This window comes from Dermacentor silvarum, chromosome 10 (assembly GCF_013339745.2).
Source record: "Dermacentor silvarum isolate Dsil-2018 chromosome 10, BIME_Dsil_1.4, whole genome shotgun sequence".
Taxonomy (NCBI): domain Eukaryota; kingdom Metazoa; phylum Arthropoda; class Arachnida; order Ixodida; family Ixodidae; genus Dermacentor; species Dermacentor silvarum.
In genome coordinates, this window is record NC_051163.1 from 1,587,502 (window position 1) to 1,608,069 (window position 20,568).

At 42.6% G+C, this 20,568-nt stretch overlaps 1 protein-coding gene across 2 annotated transcripts in view; it reads right to left on the reverse strand.

Annotated features, from left to right (window-relative positions):
- Positions 1-2,751: 2,751 nt before the first annotated feature.
- Positions 2,752-20,568, reverse strand: part of LOC119431365 (uncharacterized) — a 233,188-nt gene continuing 215,371 nt past the window's right edge. Inside the window, exons 13-14 of one of the 2 annotated variants that reach the window (XM_049657258.1) lie at positions 12,004-12,705; positions 2,752-8,330 (exon numbers count right to left, since the gene is read on the reverse strand). In XM_049657258.1, coding sequence (XP_049513215.1) covers positions 12,019-12,705 — 687 coding nt within the window. In that variant the 3' untranslated portion in view covers positions 2,752-8,330; positions 12,004-12,018. Of the gene's footprint in view, positions 8,331-12,003; positions 12,730-20,568 lie in introns of both variants that reach the window. The other variant, XM_049657257.1, reaches the window with a different exon arrangement.

Here is a 20,568-nt window from a genome sequence, read left to right on the forward strand (position 1 = left end):
CGGGTCTGGCTGCTAGTACTGTTGATTGATCTTGCCTTAGTGCGTGACAGTATGCACTAACGTTCTCAATAAATCGAAATAGTTTTCCTCCTCAGTAAAAATAAAGCAGCTGGCTCAAGGTGTACGATTATTTCGCCGAAAACGCCTTTCGCATCCGTAGCCTGCCGAGTACAAGCCATCGTTTGCTTCATTAGCCAGGATGCGTGCCCCAGGTAAACGAAATGAGTCATCGCATAATGCGCTTGTTTTGTACCTTCAGACAGCATGTGCGGCCAACCATGTGGTGATGAGTGCACATTCTAGGCAGCGTTATCACTATCTCGAGAAACACAATTGACTCAGGCCGACTCGGCAGGCTGAGAAATGGCCGAATATCACCGATAGCGTTGCGCACGCCAGAGTTATCCGCATGCGCAACGCAAGCGCTGGCGCTGTCGTCTCTCGTTCACTTTGCTGCTTACTCGCACCGCATGAGGATACTTCAAGGCAACGCCTTGCGTAAATTTCTTTTTTTTTAATTAAGAAGCCGCCGTTGTCATAACCTCTGATGATGTGAAAAGTCATTAATCTTGATTACAGTACAAACGCAGCAGTGAAAAGCGCAAAAAATTGCAGAAGGTTTGTAATGTTCAATTAATATTATTTCAAATAAACACGTTCTTTAAAAAAAAAATGATGGCCCTGAACACAAATGCCAACACATCCCGAGAGTGATGCAAATACTATGAGCACGCATTATGAACAAAATATTTTCACGGATTTCTAATTGCATCATGCAACCACTTGGGCATTTTGACGTGAAAATGCAGCTTGAGTGTCTGGCCTTGCGGTACAAATTTAAAAATGAATAGGCTCTTTTATATCAAAATATTTCTGAAGAGAAAACAGAACTTGATACACGTTGCTGAGCCTCGAAATAGAGCAATGCTTTGAGCAGGCAAAACTTTGGCCAAATACGCTGCTTGACCAACTGATGGGGATGATAGTGTAGAACGCATTCCCAGAAGTACGGGTTGGTATTAGCTACCCCTTTTTTTCAGCGAAAGGATTCTCATTGGTCTTGGGTCCCCTTTCGTATTATTCACAGCCTCGGAAGCTTTCTTAGGTTGGAAGAGACTATGGCTGATTATCAATAACAAAACAAAGAATCCTAAAGGAGTGTGCAGTGAGACAAAAATATGCAAAGAGCTTAAAATAGCTGTTTCTTTTTATTCAATGCTTTGTGCCTTTCTTACACACACACACAAAACAAACAAATATCCATGTCTAATAGAGTCTGCTAGGCAGATGGACTGCACTGAAACAGGAAGAGCAGAAAAGACAGATGAAGGAAACAAATATAGCCCCTCAACATGAAACCAACAATAGCAAAGCAGGCTGCAGTAATAGAACAAGCCATTGTCTGTACAATAGAAAAAAATGTTCTGGAAAGGTAACAAGTACAACAAAATGCAGCACAGAAAAAAAAAAAAAAGCTAGCATTGGTATTGTGCATTGGGTATAAACATACACAGCTGAAGAAAAAAAGAGTCTGGGAATTATTTATATATATATATATATATATCTGTGTGTGTGTGTGTGTGTGTGTGTGAGTGCGCGCACGCGCGCGCGTGTGTGTTAATGACATACAGGAGTTGTCTTCATTTGTGAGCTCAGTTCACATCCTCATCCATCTTGCTAGGTGCCATTCAGTCTGTCTTGCATCTGTGGTTATATTTATATATTATATTTATATATTACTGCTGCAAGTCTTTTCGTCTCACTTTTCATGAGGGATGATAGTCACAATGACCTGAACAAATTCTTGTAACAAAACAAGACACGAAAGCCCAGCATGGCCAACACAGCATGCAAAATCATACTATACAATGTAGGAGAGGGCCAAGGAACAATGAAGGTATGCCATTTTTTATGTACAAGCTAAAGTAATGAGGTGTGTAGACACCAAAGGAAACAATAATGGGTGTGCAGGATTGCACACTTACAGACTATACAGTCTTATAAAAGTGAATTTCTGCTGTATATTTTAGGCCTTGCTGCTTCAGTAGACATCACAAGCACCACCCAGTGATCACTTTCATTCCATCAGGGAAGACCAATGCAATGCTAGTAGCTGCAACAAATGTCAACACTCCGCCTTGCAGCATGCCACACTTTCTACGGACAAAGCCAAATTGGAAAGTGTTCAGCAAGTGTGTTCAACAATAAATGAATGTCACTTTTAATGTACTGCTGGAAACACAGAAAACACCCTTCAATTTGCACAGTGTAAATAAATACCAACATGGTTTATGTTAGCATTAGCACTTGCCTCTTCAGTTGCCCCCATGCCATTAAAAGACCTGTATGCAGGCAACGACAGCACCCTTACATTCTGTCAGTCACCTGAAGGATGGCTGTGTCACCATGCAATGATGGGCGGGACACTATTGCTTCTTGTTTTACTTCATGAACATGTCTTCATCTGTCACGTCAGAAACAAGTACTTGGTACCCCATCACTTCCTGTCCGTGCGCTTTTTGGTATGCTCACATGTGCCTGGATGAAAGGGCACACTGTGTCCAAACAGTGATTTTACAAATCAAAGTCACTCGCTACCATTCTCTACATAGCTCCTAGGTTTTTAAACCTGAAGAAGGAAAACTACTAGCGTTAAAGGGCATGTTCCCTTTTGTATTAGTGCACTGTGTAAAAGACAAGCCAGCACATTGCTTCACGCCAGTGAGCTTTTTTTTTTTTAATGGTAGTACAAAGAGCTCAATGGGATCACTAGTTAAGTGATCGTGCCAGTGCTAAAGTTTTTATGCTTCTTTGTACTGAGAAACTGTATGCATAATTCACGCTGCAAGCCAGTGATTAGTTTGCTTGGCACGCTGGCTCATTTTCCACAGAAAAGGACTGGGTGAGTGGCAGGGATGCAGCAGATCACACGATCAGCACTTATTGACTACTGTGAACTTGTGATGGAAAACAGCTTGTCAGAGTGTGAAGCTCTTATATACCCTCTGCAATGCCACTATTTTCAAAAAGACAGGCTTCTACAACAGGCAATGCAGGTTCATCATTCATCACCAGTGGTGAACCAGAATGTGCAGTGGAAGCAGTTATTCTTATTTATTTTTTTGCATTTGGCTGCACCTGAAGCCTTTCTGTGTGTCCCAGAAAACACTGCATTTGTTTGCGCATGATCTACCTCCAACACCATTACAAAAAAAAAAAGAAAAAAAAAAAGAAATGCACATGCACTATATAACTTACATGCAGTGTCATTTATGCAAAAACCCACATTTTGAGCAGTTTGCTGTTCCAGGGTGGAGATTCAGGTAAAGCTTGGCACATAATCAGCAGAACACAGCACATCTTGCATCAGTGCCGCTGGCTAGATTTCTTCCCATGCTCATCAGAATGCAATGAAAGTTCTTGTGCCCAAGCACTCATCTCATTGTGAATGATGCATCCAATGATGAGGTGTACATCGCATGGAGCAAAATCAAAACACATGTAGCCCACTTCTGTGAAAACATTAAAACTTGCTTTCTAACCTTAAAGTGAGATGAACAGCTCCATTGTCTAATCAGAGGAGATTGGTGCCCTCCTAGGTGAATACATAAACAGACATTCAAAGAGAATAACGCAGAACAAGCAGCAGCTCCCAAGCTCAGAGTTAACCAAACACACTTTAACTACAAACATGACCCCTAAACAGAAAAGCACAGCACATGACAGCTGCACATGCACATAACAGTGCATGTAGGTTTCATAGCCGAAAGCTGTCTTGCAGGATGCATTCAAAGCAGTGCTAGGCACTTAAAGATACAACTGAGGCTATGCCAACAAGCATTTTTGGGTTTCTGTCAGTGCAACTGGAAGTAAGGGTGTTGAATGCATAGGCTAAATGAAAGGCAAACATATAAGTAAACTTAGTGCTGTGCTGAGAAGTAAACTTTACGGTTGGAAAAGAGCCAAGCATGTGTATAATTTCTGCAATTCTTGTGACAAGTGCAGCAAAGCAATGTTTAACCTTGAACATGAAAGAAAACTGTATATACACTGTGCCACCATGGTAATGCATATTAAGATAAAGCAAAACATGTTAAATGCAGCTGTGTAAAATGATGAACTTGTAGATTAACAATGTATGGAAAAGTGAAAGTAAATGGCAGAGTTCCACCTATAGGTTTTTTTTGTTTTTGTTTTTTTCATTGTTAGTTTCCATGATAACCTTGGCCCATGAATACATTCTATAACATATTACATTCACAGGTGTACATTGTGTACTAGAAAAACAGCAGGGACACTGGACACACAAACAGATGCGTGACAATGTGCTCAGTGTCCCATAATTGCTCTGTTTTTCCAGTATGCTCAGTTACCAATCAGCACAGCATTGCATCTTATTTTATGCATGGTGCCTCATGAACTTGCATGAAGTAATAAAACTTATCAAAATACTTTTGATAAGTTTGTCCAAAATTTATTCTGTCCAAAATTGAAACTGATGGTACGTTGTAGAATATTACCTTGCAGAAGTACTAGATCAATTACTGGCAAGCTATACGGTCAAGAATATTTAACTTTCGAATCAGCAAACCATTGTTCACAAAAAAAAAAAAAAAACCCTGCTACATGAAATACCTAATGCTGTAATTTCTAACATATAACCAGGATCAAGGCCATTTTTCACATAAATAAATAAAACACGTCAAAATCGAGCAGATGTACCAGAACATCTCATATTCAGTTGCCATGTTGTGGCCACAGTTGTCTGCTTTAAACAATAACTGAACATCTTCGAAGCATTACGTGTCCTGTGCCTCAGAAAGACTGTCAAATTCCTAGCGGCTAAAAACTTTATACTACAGTATTTACAGGTGGATGTGAATTGCACCTCAAGCCTGCACAGCTCTCCTTGCCACACTTTTGAGACTGCGCTGTGACTTGCACGATGTGTATTGTGTCAATCTTGGCCTTCCCAATATGTTCAAACGTTGAATTTTGTTGTCTATCCGGTATCACCCCTATTGATCAGAGAATGTCTGTGCACTGACTTTCCTCCAGTGCTGAAGAAGACAAAGCAGGTGACACTGAAGCAGCTCTGTTTTCAAACTGCCACATTCACAGAGAACAGCAGTTTTCAATTCTAGTGGATGAATAATTTAGTCGTGAGGACCCCGTGTGTTGCAAAACAAAATAGGACATGAAAAGTGATCACTTGTTCGATATGAGACCATGAGCCAGTAGTAAACTGATCGGCACTCTTCTGTATCTCTTAGTCTATAGCCTCTATTGTCTCAACTCATCACTTACACATAAACCCCTACGGTACACTTCCTTTACTATTGATATAAAAGTGTTGTAAGCATATCCTGTAAACAGCTTTGCACCCGAGTTACATGTAGCTATGTTAAACTAAACTAATAGGGAAAATCAGTTTGTCTTAAGAAATTCAGCTGAAGAGTGTTTATCAAAGGTACCGTACAGTTTTCAAACATATACACATTGGCTGCTCTTGGAATAAGAGCTATCGTGCGAATCTGTGTCTACTGCTTACACAGGAGTAACATTTTGTCACACTTGCCATGACCAAAGTTGGTGAGGAGCGCTCTATAAGGTCAAAGACCAGCTGCAGACAGGCAGGATTCCAACGTGCCCCCGCTATTTTAAAACAACTTCAAACTATACAGAGTTCTTCTGAAGCTATTTAGCACCAATTATAAGCAAATGGACTGAGAGTACATACACATTTGTGCTTTTGATTTAGCACAATGGCTACGAGCAACATCTGCCAGTTCCATAATCAGCACAATATAAAGGCTAAGCTCAACTTATGCTGTACATACAACCAGATTTATGCACCACGTTTATACACTTGGAAATGCACGTATATCTCCTTAGCATTTTCTCCCATATTTGACACACTAGAATGCAAATATTTGAGGACATAAACTTGCTCATGCACAAGATCTTAGCACTTCATTATGGGCAGTAAAAATTGAAATAATCAGTTGTGCTTTTCTACTAGGACACACAAGTGATGCGAGGAGGAAAAAAAATGCAACTGTCACAGTAATGCAATCTATAAAACAAGGAAGCCAAAATAACTCACATGAGTTTTTATGCAAGATTTCAGACTGCATCCTATCACAAGGATAAATGCATCTGTACACTCATAATATAAAAAAATGTTAGAGGAAAACAGCTAAACTACACCAGTCTTTAAATTGCACAGTGGTGCTAAAAGCTAAGCACCTTGGTATAATTAATTATTGCCTCAGCCAGGTGTGCATGCCATAATGTAATTGGGGTGCATTACCTTATTTGGGAGATGCCTGACAGCTCAAGGACCATTGTAACACAGCACAGAGGGAACCCAGAATTATTATGTGCCTGCAGTTCACAGCATTTACACATTTGTAGGCATCACCAATCCTGCACATCAGTCTGCTATATTCCGTTATTGCACCAGATTCTGTATGAAGTGTTTGGTGATTTTTGTTAAGATCAAGTGCAAAAAGCAGAGGTTGTGTGTGAAATGATACTCTCTCATAGGGACTACATCCTAGCTTCATTTATGGGTCTACCAATTTTCTTGGAATTTCCAGCATCAAAGCAGAACATGCAATTACAAGTATGAATTTTGAAGCCATATGGCAAACTCAGAACAAAACATATATATTATTTATAACATCAGAAGTGTACAGTTATTGACAGACGACATGCTGACAGTGCCTACATGTTCAATAAATATGTGGCCTTTGCACATGTAATATTTACCTCACAACTACAATGACATTGTGCAGGAGAACATAAGAACTTGAACAATGCAGCCACGAGGTCAGAAGTATATCTGAAAAAATTACATTTAGGAAGTTAATTTTTGTAGACTAAGTCTTTCTGGAACTGCCTTTTGGTTCAAAAGTACTTTGACTGGGGCGTGTTGGTATGGCATGACTGAAGGTGAATTGATGCGCTGCAGTCACACACAGACACTGACGAAAAAACGGCGGCTGCCAAGGTCCGTGTTCCTTTCTTGGTTTTTCATCAGTGTCCATGTGTTGTCACCTCTGCAGCACATCAATTCACACTCAGTCATGCCTTTTGGTAGACCACAATAGCAGAAAAAAAAAATGAATGCAGGGAATTTTTGTCTTCCTTTTATCTTACAATGGTGACCTCATGGTATGGCCTTCTTCACCAGCATGCAGTATTACATGTCAGCGCCATTTGTATACCACAATGGATGTGAGCTAAAAAAAAAGAAGAAAGAAGCAGCTTCTTCTGAGATGTATCGTCTGCCTTCTACACATTGGCCATCTGAAGGTAATCCAACTTTCAATCTTTCTGTTAATTTCATGATTACATTCTTGGGTTAGCTGACATGGCAGTCTCTAGAACAAAAATTTGTGCACATGCATGAATTCCTTTTTATTCACTCCTGATTTAAAAAAAAAAGTTTAGTACTCATGTTTTCTTGTTTGTTTTTGGTTTTTGTTTATTTCAGCTGAGGTAACACTAGCTGATACTTCTAGCTGAAATTTTTAGGAAACAAGAAATTTCTTAACATACTTCTCAGAACAAGCAGATGGATTGACGATTCAAGTATAATACCCTCAAGAAATGTGCGCCAGCAAAGTTTGGCTAATGTATGAAATGCTATCATAGATTGTCAGCTAGCCATACCTGGTTGATTATGCACAGTTTACTCTTGTCGTAACATAAAACTCATGCAAAGTGACTCGATTCATTGAGTCCACACAAAAGCACATTTTTGTTTTAACCAGTGTTGGGTTAACAAGTGACGCATATGTAAGACTGTTGAAACCCAATGACAGTGATTGCAGATAAGCTTTAAATTTCACCATGACTTGCACATTTTGGCTAGAGTGGCCAAAAATAGATTACATTGCGTTTATGCTAACCAAATTGCTGAGAATCCTTTGGAGGCCTTAATTTGTTCAGATTATCTGAAAGACAAAGCTGTGTTCCTTCTCCTCCTTGCTACCATGACATGATTTGTTGGGTGAGATCGCAGTTTCCCACAAGCAACCTTGACACAGAAGTCTTCTCCCAAATGCAGGTCAGCCACTGCAGACATCTGGCACATATTGGCTTGCAGAAATGTTGAAGGTGATGTCACAACCTGCTCTGAGTGGTTCTGCTCTTGTGTGGCAGAGCTCTACAGTGAAAGTGCACATATTCAAACCAGAAAGAAGCTGCTTGGCTTATGTCTCTGGGCTGCACAGGACTCGCCAAATGCAGGTACGAGATGAACACACAAGGGTGACAGTGCACTGGTAGTGGTTGTCACTCCTCCCAGACTTGGCTGCTTTCTGAGAAAGGACAGGAAACAAATGTCCTTGTTTTCATGTTACAGCAAAGCCCCACAACATGCAACCACGAAAAACATAACTAGGCACTACAGTTGAATCTGGATATATCGAACTCGAAGGGTATCTCGAAATAGTTCAATATATAGATAAGTCGAAACAAAATATGTCTACCTGAATCTTATCTGAAAACATCACACGTCGTAGACAGCCTCCCAAGAATGTGAAAGGGGGGAATTTACTGAACCCAGTCTGCAGCCACTCAGTCAAAAGGTTGAGGGTCATCCATTTCTAGTGGAGTGTGTGTATCAGATTGGGAGGCCTTTTGCGTTGTTGAAGTCGTGCAGCAATCCTCTTTCCTATAACGAATGGCAGCAGGTAGTAAGCTTAACTGCAAGATGATTAGTTTTCTGCTATTAGTATGTTTCACCACATTACACTACTGTGATGTGGTGAAGCTTACTAAAACAAATCCGCATTATGGACCGCAAATAAGACCCTTGCTACACGAGTCCCGTATTTTGAGACATGCACCTTGCTCAATTCAACTCCATGGCATGTACTGCCTTTATATTCAATGCCTTGACAGCATCTCTCAGGGGTGCAGCAGGGAGCATCATTTGATATAGCGAATGTGGCGAATATGCGCCTCACACAGTGCTATACTTTTGCATGGGATTTACAAGGGTATGTTACAATTGCTTGATCTAAACAATAATTCGATATACGTGGGTTCAGCTTATCCAGGTTCAACTGGCTAAGATAGGATAGTTTATTTGGACAGAAGAAAAAAGGTACAATAAAGGCCCAACCGCATGCACGCGATTTTCGAGCGACAGCGACAAGCGACGGCGACGAGCGACAGGTTTTGCCGTCGCGGAGGGCTATCCGTCGCTGTCGCTGGTCGTGTCGCCGGTTTCTGGCCAGCCAGAAAATATCGCTTGTCACCCGGAAGTCAGCGCGATGACATCCGCTGGGGACTGCGATTGCACAACAACATGGCAGCAATCAGTCTGCCCGCTTCGATCTGAATTCGCTCTTGCAACTTGCTCTCTGCTGTGACAGCAAAAAATAAATAGTACAATCAGTCATCGCGTCACCTCATCGCTAGCTAAAGACTAAGTATCGGCGCTCTCTTGTCGTTATTATTGAGATCGGTTGTTTTGTTTTGACGTTGTTAGGCCTGAGACGCCACCGAGAGCCGAGAAAGTGTTTTGAGTTTTACTCAACAGATGGCGCCATGGCACCTTACGCTGGTGGCATGGGACGGAGTTCCACTGGGGATGCATGGGACGGATTTTCACTGGGGATGATAGCATATTTTAGCTAGGTCTAGATAAAACATTGACCTTTGATAAAATTGAGATTTCTTTATGCGCGCAAGATAACATTTATTCGCACAACAATGTAAATCCGTCGCTACTCTTTTTCGCGATGTCGCGTTCATGTGGTTGCTCCACGCCGCGACACGACAGCACGACAGGGTGTGCCGGTCGCGTCGCTTGAATATCGCGTGCATGCGGTTGGGCCTTAAAGCATACAATGTATGGTCGCTGTTATCAGCTAAAACACTTCTGCCAAGGAATGAAGTTAAAGGTGACTTGATGTCGCCTGACTGAACTGTAGCTGCTAATGTAAGATTTTGCACAAAGGCAGCATGTGGGTAAATATCAAAACACGTGCTGCACCGAGATGGGTTTTTGACTGAAATGGCAGGCTTCGGTGACACTACCCAGCTTCCTGTGATTATCACGGCCATGCATAGTAGCAGAAGATCTTCCTTAAAGCAAACCGTTAATTCCACTACCTCTACAAGGAAATGAATGACTAATGGACTCCGTATGTCTCGTACGCTTTTCTAGTGTATACACAGGTGTAATTATACTGGTTGTGTAATTCTTGAATGAAGGATACTCTTTTTTTTTTTAGAGCGCAGCTCTTAGGCGCCTGTTCCTGCAGTGAGCATTGGCAGTGGCATAACTGAGCGAACGAGCACAGCGAAAGATGACAACAAACGTGGAGCTCCACGCCGCGGGGGATGAAAGATGCGAGGAGGAAAGTGGAGAGGAGGGCGCAGCGGAAACATCAGGTGGAGGCTGGAGGAGGGTATAGCGAAAGCATGAGACGAAAAGCGTAGTGCGGCAACAATGGCTACGAGATGGCGCCAGAGTAGCATGCATCGTCTGTTGGGTCTGGCGGTGGCGGCGGCTGCTGTGAATCGTGCCAACACTTCACCCACGGGCTGGCTCTCGCGATCTCTAGGTTAGTGAGGAATTCGCGCTACACTTCGCTCTGTTCGCAACGTGCCGCACGAGACAGATTGTCTGTGCCAGCCAATATATTGCGAAATGAAAACACGTATAGAGCTGCACTCTAATTTCGCATAAGGGAGTATCGTAATCGTCGATTAACTTTTTTTTTGTTAGTTACTCTGTTGGTGTATTTGTATGAATACTTATACTGGCGTCGTAGCGGTATATACATACTGAGGCAGAACTCATAGTCCTTTATTTCTTTGTACTTATAACCTGTATTCCCCCCCCCCCCCCTGCAATAATGCCTGTATGGCTCAGTAATAAATAAAATAAACAAATAAATAAATAGATAAATAAACAAACAAATAAATAAATAGATAAATAAACAAATAAATAAATAAACTATCAGTTGGGTACTTCTGCATCACTACATGGAGTGGCCAAACAATTGCTCACTGATTAATACTGATTCTTCCTTCTGGATGTCGTAGAATCACTTTTCCAATGTGAGTACTTTTCACAGTGGGTAATGTCATTCAAGGTACCACAACTGCACACCATCTGAACCTTTTAACCAGACTGCTGATGACAAGTGAACAATGTATGTTGCCTCTGAACGCAGCAACTGGGACTCCACTTTTGCATTTGTGAACTATGCATACAATACTGCCACACAGACCACCACTGCCTTTTACCCACTCTTCTGCATGGATGAAAACCTTCTAGTACAATAGGCTTCAGTATGGCCTTGACGTCGTTGGGTTAACCACCCTTTCCAAGGGTATGCCAACCAGCAGCATAGGAAGCTTCACTGTGTCCGTTTCCTTGTCTAGCTTATTGTCTAGCTTTGGGTCCCTGCTGCTGCCAGCACCGGTATTTCCAATAAACTATATTCAAGTTATCATGGCCCCTACCATGTCATCAAGCAAATGTCACCGGTCAACTACATGACTGAGCTCTTCATGCTACCTGCTGGCAACTGCCGCCAAGGATGTGGAACTGTCCATTTCGAACTTGTGATTTTCATTGTCTGTTCTGCCAGGATAACTCCCTCCTGCCAAGAGCAGTAACTGTAGTGGGGATGAACGTGCACCCACAGCTGAAAATAAAGGGCTTTTCAGTGCGAGGCTGGTTTTTACTCTAGTAGCACCAACAGACTCTATATATAGGAGCAAAACAAAGTTGGACTACTACGATGCTACTAAAGCGAACAAGTTCTGGAGGTATACTCTTATACTGCCTCCTTGTATCGAACCAAACAATAGCAGCCTTAGCTTATAGGTCCGGCCGCTTGGGGAAAACAACTCAGTTCATCACTTTCAAATGATAAGCTTTTTACTAGTGCATAGCGTCTAACAAAAGTCCGGATGACCCAATGCATTCTGGCCAAGTGGCAAAAGTGCTTTGCTAATGAGCCTGACCTGAGTGAACAGCTTTCAGCAGTAGCCGCCTCCAGTCTCGCACGAGTCCAGTGGCTCCTGCTTGAGCCAGGACGGGAACTCAGCAGCACGGCAGAGATCCTCCGAATAGGTTGACGGGTAGGCCCAGTTAGACCCTGGGGGGCTTGGCTCGGCCGGCTGCTCACACGCGTACTCCAAGGGCTGCTGTGCCCCACCGCTCCACTGGCCATACGACTGGGTCCCATGCTGTGGGGGTGGGTGAACATCAGGGAAGCCGTCCTGGTAGTAATGTGGCGGTTGCTGGACCAGCCGTTGCTGATTGTACTGTGCATTGTAGTAGCCGCTCGCAGTGCTGTGGTAATCCATCTGCTGCTGCTGCTGCTGCTGCTGCTGCTGCTGCTGCTGCTGCTGCTGCTGCTGCTGCTGCTGCTCGTCTGAGGGGCCAACCTGCTGCTGCTGCTGCTGCTGGGAATGAAGGTGCATCGACTGCTGCTGCTGCTGCTGCTGCTGTGGTGACATGTGGTTATTGGGCACGTGGTGCACTGGTTGGAGACGCTGGTGTTGCACTGGTGGCTGTGGGGGGTGCATCCCAATAGCTGCAGGGCTGTAGTCAGATGGTGTGTGGACTGCAGCCTCGGCAGTTTTCTTCTTGCGGCCCCGCTTCTTAGGCTGTTCGGGCGGGTAGCTTCCAGACATCATGTGGTCCCCAGACTCCTCCTTGACCTGCGACAAACCTGTGCTGACGACCTTCCACAAACATGGGTTGCAAAGGGAAAGACAAACCATGCCCATTAAAAGCACTGATTAAAAGAAAAACTTCCATCTAATGCTATTTATCTCATGCTGTCAATTATATAAAAGGGATTACATAATATTGGGTGCTACACCATGAGGTACCAATTCCGTTCTATGTTTACATAATTCTCCCACCCACAAAACTCTTCTTAGAGGTGGATGAATATCAACTTTTTCAAATACAAATTGAATACGAATAGGAAGTGTTGAATATTGAATTGAATATTGAATAGTCCAACACAGATGCATATATTTACAGCAGGAATACTTGTGTCGGTATAATTAGGTATGACGACTGTGCTGACTAGTTAAAAAACAAACACCTCCTATAAAGAACGAAGCATCAGTTTTAAACACAAGATCACCAATTGTGAATAAAAACTTAGTGCAGATCTCACGCGCTGTGGAAATCAATGTTATGCGAAGCATTTTGCAGGTACCTGACTATCTAGCATTGTTTGGGGTTCCGCAAGATGACACCAGGTGGACCAACTTGTTTGTGTAAATTGAGTAGTTGTGTCGGTCACGAGTGTATGTTTCTGTGACGACATCAACATGATGACTACCATGTTGAGCTTACAACGTGAGCGTAATTACAACATGACCATTGTTGGTTACTATATACAGTAATTAGTAGATGAGCATAAGCGAGAGAAACATGGATTGTGATGTTATCAGCACCTACCTCTTATGCAATCATACTATGGCATGTCATGTGGTGTATGTTAAAACGATGATGGCATTTGTACTTGGGCAAAGAAATGTTAAAGCATGATTAACTTGGGCGATCATGAAGTTGGTACATCACACAATTTGTACGTAGTGTGCTACGAGGAAAGTGCTGATGAAAGTGGGCCAGTCCCGGAGGTAGTGAACTCTAACTAATCACCTCAGAGCGTGAGCTGTCACAAGAAACGAAGACGAGGAAGTGGCACAGGGCGCACGCGCCGAGCATTTCAAAGAGCTGGCCGGCTTTCTAATGAGATAATTATGCATGCGATCATGGCCTAATGGTTAGAACACAGGGCTGCTGAGCTCAACAGCAGAGGTTCTATTCCACCATCGATCACAGATTATTGCTTTTTTATTAAAGCGAGGCGAGACAGAAACCTAGCTACCTTCTACCTGCCGCAAAGTGTCAAGAATGAGGCAAACAAGGCTTCACATTAAAAACTGCCCGAATATCCTCTTAACATCTTTAGCCTGGTTGCTAATAAGCTTTCCAAGAATGAAGTGCAGCTGTATGTATAGCTTTCCAAAAATGCTAAATAAATGGTTGCCAAAAAAGGAATCAGAAATTGTGGAAAAAGAAAAGAAAAGCTGACTTGTGTGCTATAGACACATGTAAAAGGGCCTCTTGCAAGGAAAACATCACTGTTTGTAGCATAAAAGATATAAAACTGCTACATGACTAGACTGCCAAAAACGCTAATTGGCAGACTAAAAGCAACAGGTTGTCATGTAAGCTTCAACCGCAAAACTGAAAAAAAAAAGAAAAAAGCTTGCATTACCCATTTTTATTTTGGCATTGCTTCAAAAATTTTCGTTTGTTTCACTTCTGATAATTTGCAATACTTTGTTTAGAAGACGATAACAGTAACCAGACTTTAACAGTTGTCTGTCGCTTGCTAGTTTTGATTATTCGAAAATTCCAATGAGTTCCTTTTCAAATATGAATACTAGTTTGTATGTAATATTCTATTCGTATTCGAAACATTGACTACATTCGCACACCCCTAGTAAAAATGGCACTTTGGACATCTTAGATTGCAAGCTGTCACTTTAGCTGCACGCAATGTCAGCCAATGTAGTCAACGGCACGGCGCAAATGCTGCGAAGGCACTGTTCACCATGTGCCTACTTCTTCTCGTACAGGCTTTGCTCTCGTCACTGAACAGAGCCTACTCGATGGCGTTGCTTTCGCCGCTACCAGTTCCAGCAGTATCAATCAGCGCGACAAAGAACACGGGAAGCGACGCTATCGTACTGGATAAACCAGTGCTACTCTCGTCACCAAGAGGCTTCACCACGTCATCAACGAGCCTTATAAAAGAACCACCATTCATCGAGTGTACCAGTGTGCGCGGCGCAAACACTGCGACTGCACCGTTCACCATGTGTCTACTTCTTCTCGTACATGTCGGTCTTTTTCATTCAGTAAGCACCAATAATCACTTTCTTGTCATTCTGCCGAGCCCACGCAGATGTTTGCGTATTGAGTATGATTGTTTGTGCATATGTCAACTTGTTTTGTGTGGTGATGTCGAGGAGTTTCCAGGGCCATCGGTGGAAGATATGTTTAAAACTATTATAATTGGCCAACAGGTTATTCTATCTGAAATCAGAGAGACTCAAATTATGCCTTGAAGCAACAGAAAAGGCTATTAAGGGTTTTGGCATACAGTTAGTAAACCTGGAGGATAATGTACAAACGCTGCAACTCAAGGTTTCCGCAACTGAAGGTATCAGCACATCCATAAAAGCTATGCAGGAGGCGCTAAAATTGCAACAAACGAAACTTGTGGACCTAGAAGATCGCAACCGTAGATCTAACCTGGTGATGTTCGGCATAACTGAGCAACCAAAAGAAACAGATTCTGTTTTGCGTGACAAAGTTATTAAAGACGTCTTTGAAACAAAATTAGGACTGAGCTGCACGTCAGTTGCTAGAATCCATAGGCTCGGTAAACCTTCCTCAAAGCAACTAATTATCCTTTATTTTCAGGATTTCACAAAAAAGAAGCAGTCCTTCGAAATGCCAAAAAGCTAAAAGGGACGGGCATAAACATTCAAAATGATTACTGCGCAAACATACTGCGAAAGAGAAAACTACTTTGGGGAGCGCGAGGGAAGATGAAGTCATGGACAAAAAAGTATCACTTGTACATGATAAGATCCGTATTGATGACAACATGTCCATGTGGGACGACACTTCTAATTCCCGTAAACTGATAGTAAAACCGAAAAGATCGCCACCTGACACCTAGCAATCAGAACTACATCACCTTCATCCTGTAACGCTAGGAGCATTGCTAACAAAGTAGAAGATTTGGACGAGTTGCTTTTGTTACATGATCCTCATTTCTGCATTATCACTGAGACATGGTTACACATTTTAATCAGCGACAATGAAATTATTCCGCCGGGTTGCCAGTTGTTCTGAAGAGATAGAGGGTTTTGAGGTGGGGGCGTAGCAATCCTTGTAAAACATGGTATTGAGGTAACGGTTACAGACCAAATCGGTGACCATAAAAGTTCAATCATAAGGGTGTCATTCCGGGGCATCATGGTTTTTCTTTGCTCTGTTTATCGACCACTGGATAATAGCGATGCCTTTTTGAATAAATTATACGATCATCTTCTAAAGTTCTCCTGTAGAAACCTGATTGTTACTGGAGACTTTAATCTTCCCTCTATTAACTGGAACAGTTTACAGTATGGATATCCTACTACCAGAGACATTCTAGTGGATATTATGTACTCTCTTAATCTTGAGCAAATTGTAAAAAATTGCACTCGCAGAAATTCAATTTTAGACCTGTTATTTATTACCAAAATATTTAGCAATGGAACAGTTCTTGTGGAACCTGGAATTTCGAAGCATAGTAAATTAATATTGTTTAAGTGGACTAAAGAAGCTGTTGCAAATAAGAAAACGTTTTCTTTGACTGTAATTAGAGATTATAATAAAGCTGATGACATGGCCATAATTGATTATTTGGACATGCATCTTGACAGGCATGATGTTGAGCGTTTGTGGCAAATTTTTCACTCAGCTACAGAATATTGCATTGGTCATTTCATTCCTACAAGAAAAATTTACAAGTGTCGCCCAAATCCTTGGATCAGTAGGGCTATATAATACAGACCAAAAAGAAAATAAAGCGCCACAGAAAGCAGCACAAAACTTCTACATCTCAGTTCAGGGATTTAAAGTATGATTTAATGGAAAAAGTTAAACAGGCAAGAAACAGTTTCTTCAGCAAAACTTTGGCAGAATTTATTACGGCTGACCCCCCAAAATTTTGGCACCAGATAAGTGAAGCTAATGAGGAGATACATAAATTAAAAGTGAATGATCGAATTATACATGAACCAAGGAAAATCGCTGAATTTTTAAATCTGTATTTTCAAACTATTTTCTGTGCTAGACGAATACGTCTATCAGGGTTCCTTGACGTTACCGGAGCAAACACTAGTTATTACTTGTGAATGTGACACTGCTATGCTTATTAATCTGAATATTAAAAAGTTAGCAGGCTCTGACGGCATTGCAAATGCATTTCTTAGATGCTACGCGGAGCAGATTTCAGGGTTCTTGACCAAGATGTTTAACATGTCAATAGCTACAAGTGCCATCCCAAGCGATTGGGGCATTGCACGTGTTACACCCATCCACAAAAAAGGTGACCACTTAAATAATTACCACCCTGTCTCAGTCATCAGCACTTGTTGCAAGCTTTTGGAGCATGCTGTTGTATGTTACATTAAAGAGTTTCTAGCCGATCGAAAAGTGTTGTCATCCCATCAGCACGGCTTCAGAAAAGCTATGCCCACAGTTACTCAGCTGGTTTCAACAGTGCATGAGATGTTGGGTGTACTTGATATGTCTGGACAGGTTGATATTCTGTTCCTGGATTTTTCGAAGGCCTTCGACAATGTGCCGCATGATAAGCTATTGTATAAATTAAAATGCCAAGGCCTGCCTTCCTTCATTCTCCGATGGATTAGTGCATATCTTTCCAATAAAAGCCAATTTGTAGAAATAAAAAATTCCCGTTCTTCCCATTACTTCGGGAGTACCACAGGGCAGTGTTTTAGGCCCGTTGTTTCTTATTTATGTAAATGATCTGGTTGAGGCAGTTCCCGGTACTGTATCCATTCAGTTGTTTGCCGACGATTGTGTCGTATTCAAATATATATCATCTGCTAAAGATCACATCTTGCTACAAAACAGTATCTGTGCAATTGGAGATTGGTGCAATTGTTGGGGAATGGTTTTAAACTCAGAAAAAACATTACTACTCCGCGTTACTAGGAAAAAGATAGTACTTTCTTATATTCAATTCATAACAGTCCCATCTCATAAGTTCATAAGTTTAAATACGTCGGAGTTATGCTAACAAACAAGTTCACGTGGTCAGCACATATATCAGATATCTGTGTAGCAGGCCTCAGAAAACTGTGGTTCCTCAAAACATAAAAATGCACCAATTAGTAGGACAAAACTTCTAGCTTAGAATGCTTGCATAAGGTCAAAAGTGGAGCATGCTTCCATTGTATGGGATCCGCATTATAAAAAAGATGTTATGCAAGTTAAAGAACGCTTAACCTTGCACTCGGCAGTGCAACACTTGAAACAGCGAAGCTGGGCGATCGTAGCCCAGCATTTTCCGGAAGTGCGCGCGAACTTTTCATCTTATTACTCATGATGATGATGATCATTTCTTTTCGCGCTTCTCGGACTTACGGCCGTCACTGCGCGTTGCATAGCGTAGCTTGCAAAACCGACACAGCGTTCTAACGTTCTGACACCGTATTCCAGGAGACCCGCTCCGTGAATGCGTCTCTCTCTCTCTCTCTCGCTCTCATAGCGCGCAAAACCTCTTCAGCGCGCAGAGCACGAGTGTACGAATGTGCCAGCTGTGGACGAAGACGATGACGCTCGAACGCAATCATATGATTCGCATAAATGCATATTCTGCAAGTGTGGCTGTATAGCCTAGTGGTTACGACGCTTGCTTTGGGGCCGGGGGTACGCGGTTTCGAATCCCGCCTCGGCAAGAAAGTGTTTTCTTTCTTGGGAGTTACTTGATACGCACCACAAATTACGGCTGGCTTAAACAGCTTCGCTGTTAAAAAATTCAAAGGAAAACAGTTAGATTTATATTCGGAAAGTACGAACGCCTAGATTCTCCTTCAGATTTAATGAAACTCAATAATATACTGACGTTGGAAGCCCGAAGAAAAGTTAGTCACCTTTCGTTCCTTCACAACTGCCTTTCTGGTAACTTAGCTCTCCCAAACTCTGTTAGGCGTCTTAGTACAAGGCAATGCAACACAGTCATGAACGTTCTTTAGCACCAATCTTCGCTCGCACAAATGCATTTCGATATAGTTTCCTCCTGCGCACAGTCGTGGAGTGGAATTCTTTGCCATCTAGCATAGTTATTTCTGATGATGGTGTTAATGAAATGCTGTACCATGTTTTCAATTTCTAACCTCACTACTTATTTTACGCTTCTGGTTATATTGTTAGGCATTTCTACTACATATGTATTGTGTTTCTCCGTTTTTATAACCACATTTGTTAAACAATTTTCATGCCACGGTATTCAATTTTCTTAACGATATGTATTGTTTCTTGTGTTCATCTCTTGCATTGCTTGATTCTATACTTTTGTATTTTACATGAAGCCCCTCCAGCCTGAGCCAAATCATTGGCTTGCAGTATCTCAAAATAAATAAATAAATAAATAAAATGTCAGTCTAGACCATCTCTAACAAGGAGTGATTGTGTAGCTGTAAACATACAAAGCATCTATCCAGGTTGTTTCTTTCTGGGATCCCACACAGAAAAAGAAGTCGCAGTTTCACCCGAAAGACGAAGCATAGATTGCGATAGCAAACTAGTGGACAGCTATACGAAGTAAAGATAGTAGTTTATCAGCCGTATACCGTATTTCCTGGTGCATAAGTCGCTGCTTTTTTCTGACTTTTTCGTCAGTGCGTCTTATATAATGTTGCGACTTAGATAGTTTTTTTTTTTTTTTTCCGGGAGAACTGTTCTCAAAATCGGATTGGATGCTATGGGCACGCGAAGCGCGCTGGTGGTGGTGGTGAAACTTTATTAATAGAGAAAGCTATGCGCGGCTTATTCCTGGGTGGTTCCCTCTGACAGGGCTCCACTGGCAATCACGGCTCGCCGGGCCTGGTCGAGGGTCGCCAGTTGGCTTCCCAGGTTCAGTTTGGAGAGTCTTGCCTCCCAAGACCACGTAGTGAGTGTGTGTGATGTGACTCGTGGCGAGATTGCCTCGTCCGGTCTGTCTGTGCATTGGTGTTTATGTGCGCGAGTGTCGCTGTGTGTGTGCTACACCAGGGACATGTTCGGGATGTATATCTGTCTGGGGAGATGGCGTGTAGGCGGGACAAGTGTGGGTATGTGTTTGTTTGCAGGCGGCGCCAGTCCCTAGCCTGGAGTCTATTGAGAGCTTTGTGCGGGGGAGCGTATTGTCTTCTTGCTAGACGTTGGTCCTCCAGTATTTGTTGACTCGTGGTTAACTCATGGGTCGCCACTCAGTCTCTCGGGGGCTGAAGGACGGTGTGGTCTGCCACTCGGCTAGTGAGACCTCGAGCTGCGCAGTCTGCCTCTTCGTTGCCCGGCAGGCCTTCGTGCCCAGGGCACCAGACGATCCCGTGAGTCCCCTCTAGTGAGCGGCCCAGGATTCGAATGGCTTGCATAGGAAGTGTTCCATTCAGGTATAAACGACACGCCGCTTGCGAGTCCGTAAGGGCGCGAGCGGACCTTTGCTTGCTCTCGGCGTCACGAAGTGCGAGACCGATCGCTTCTGCTTCTGCTGCTGCGCTGCATGTGGCGCGGATGGAGGCAGAGGCAACGAGGTTCCCCTGATTGACAACGGTGATTGTGTTTCGTCTCGCGTCGTGGCGACGAGGGATACGGGCTAGCGTCTGTGTAGTATGCATCTGGGTCTCTGAAACAGCGTTTGTGCAATATGCGGCGGGCACACGCTGCTCTCCTGCCTTGATCGTGAATTGGGTGCATGTTCTTGG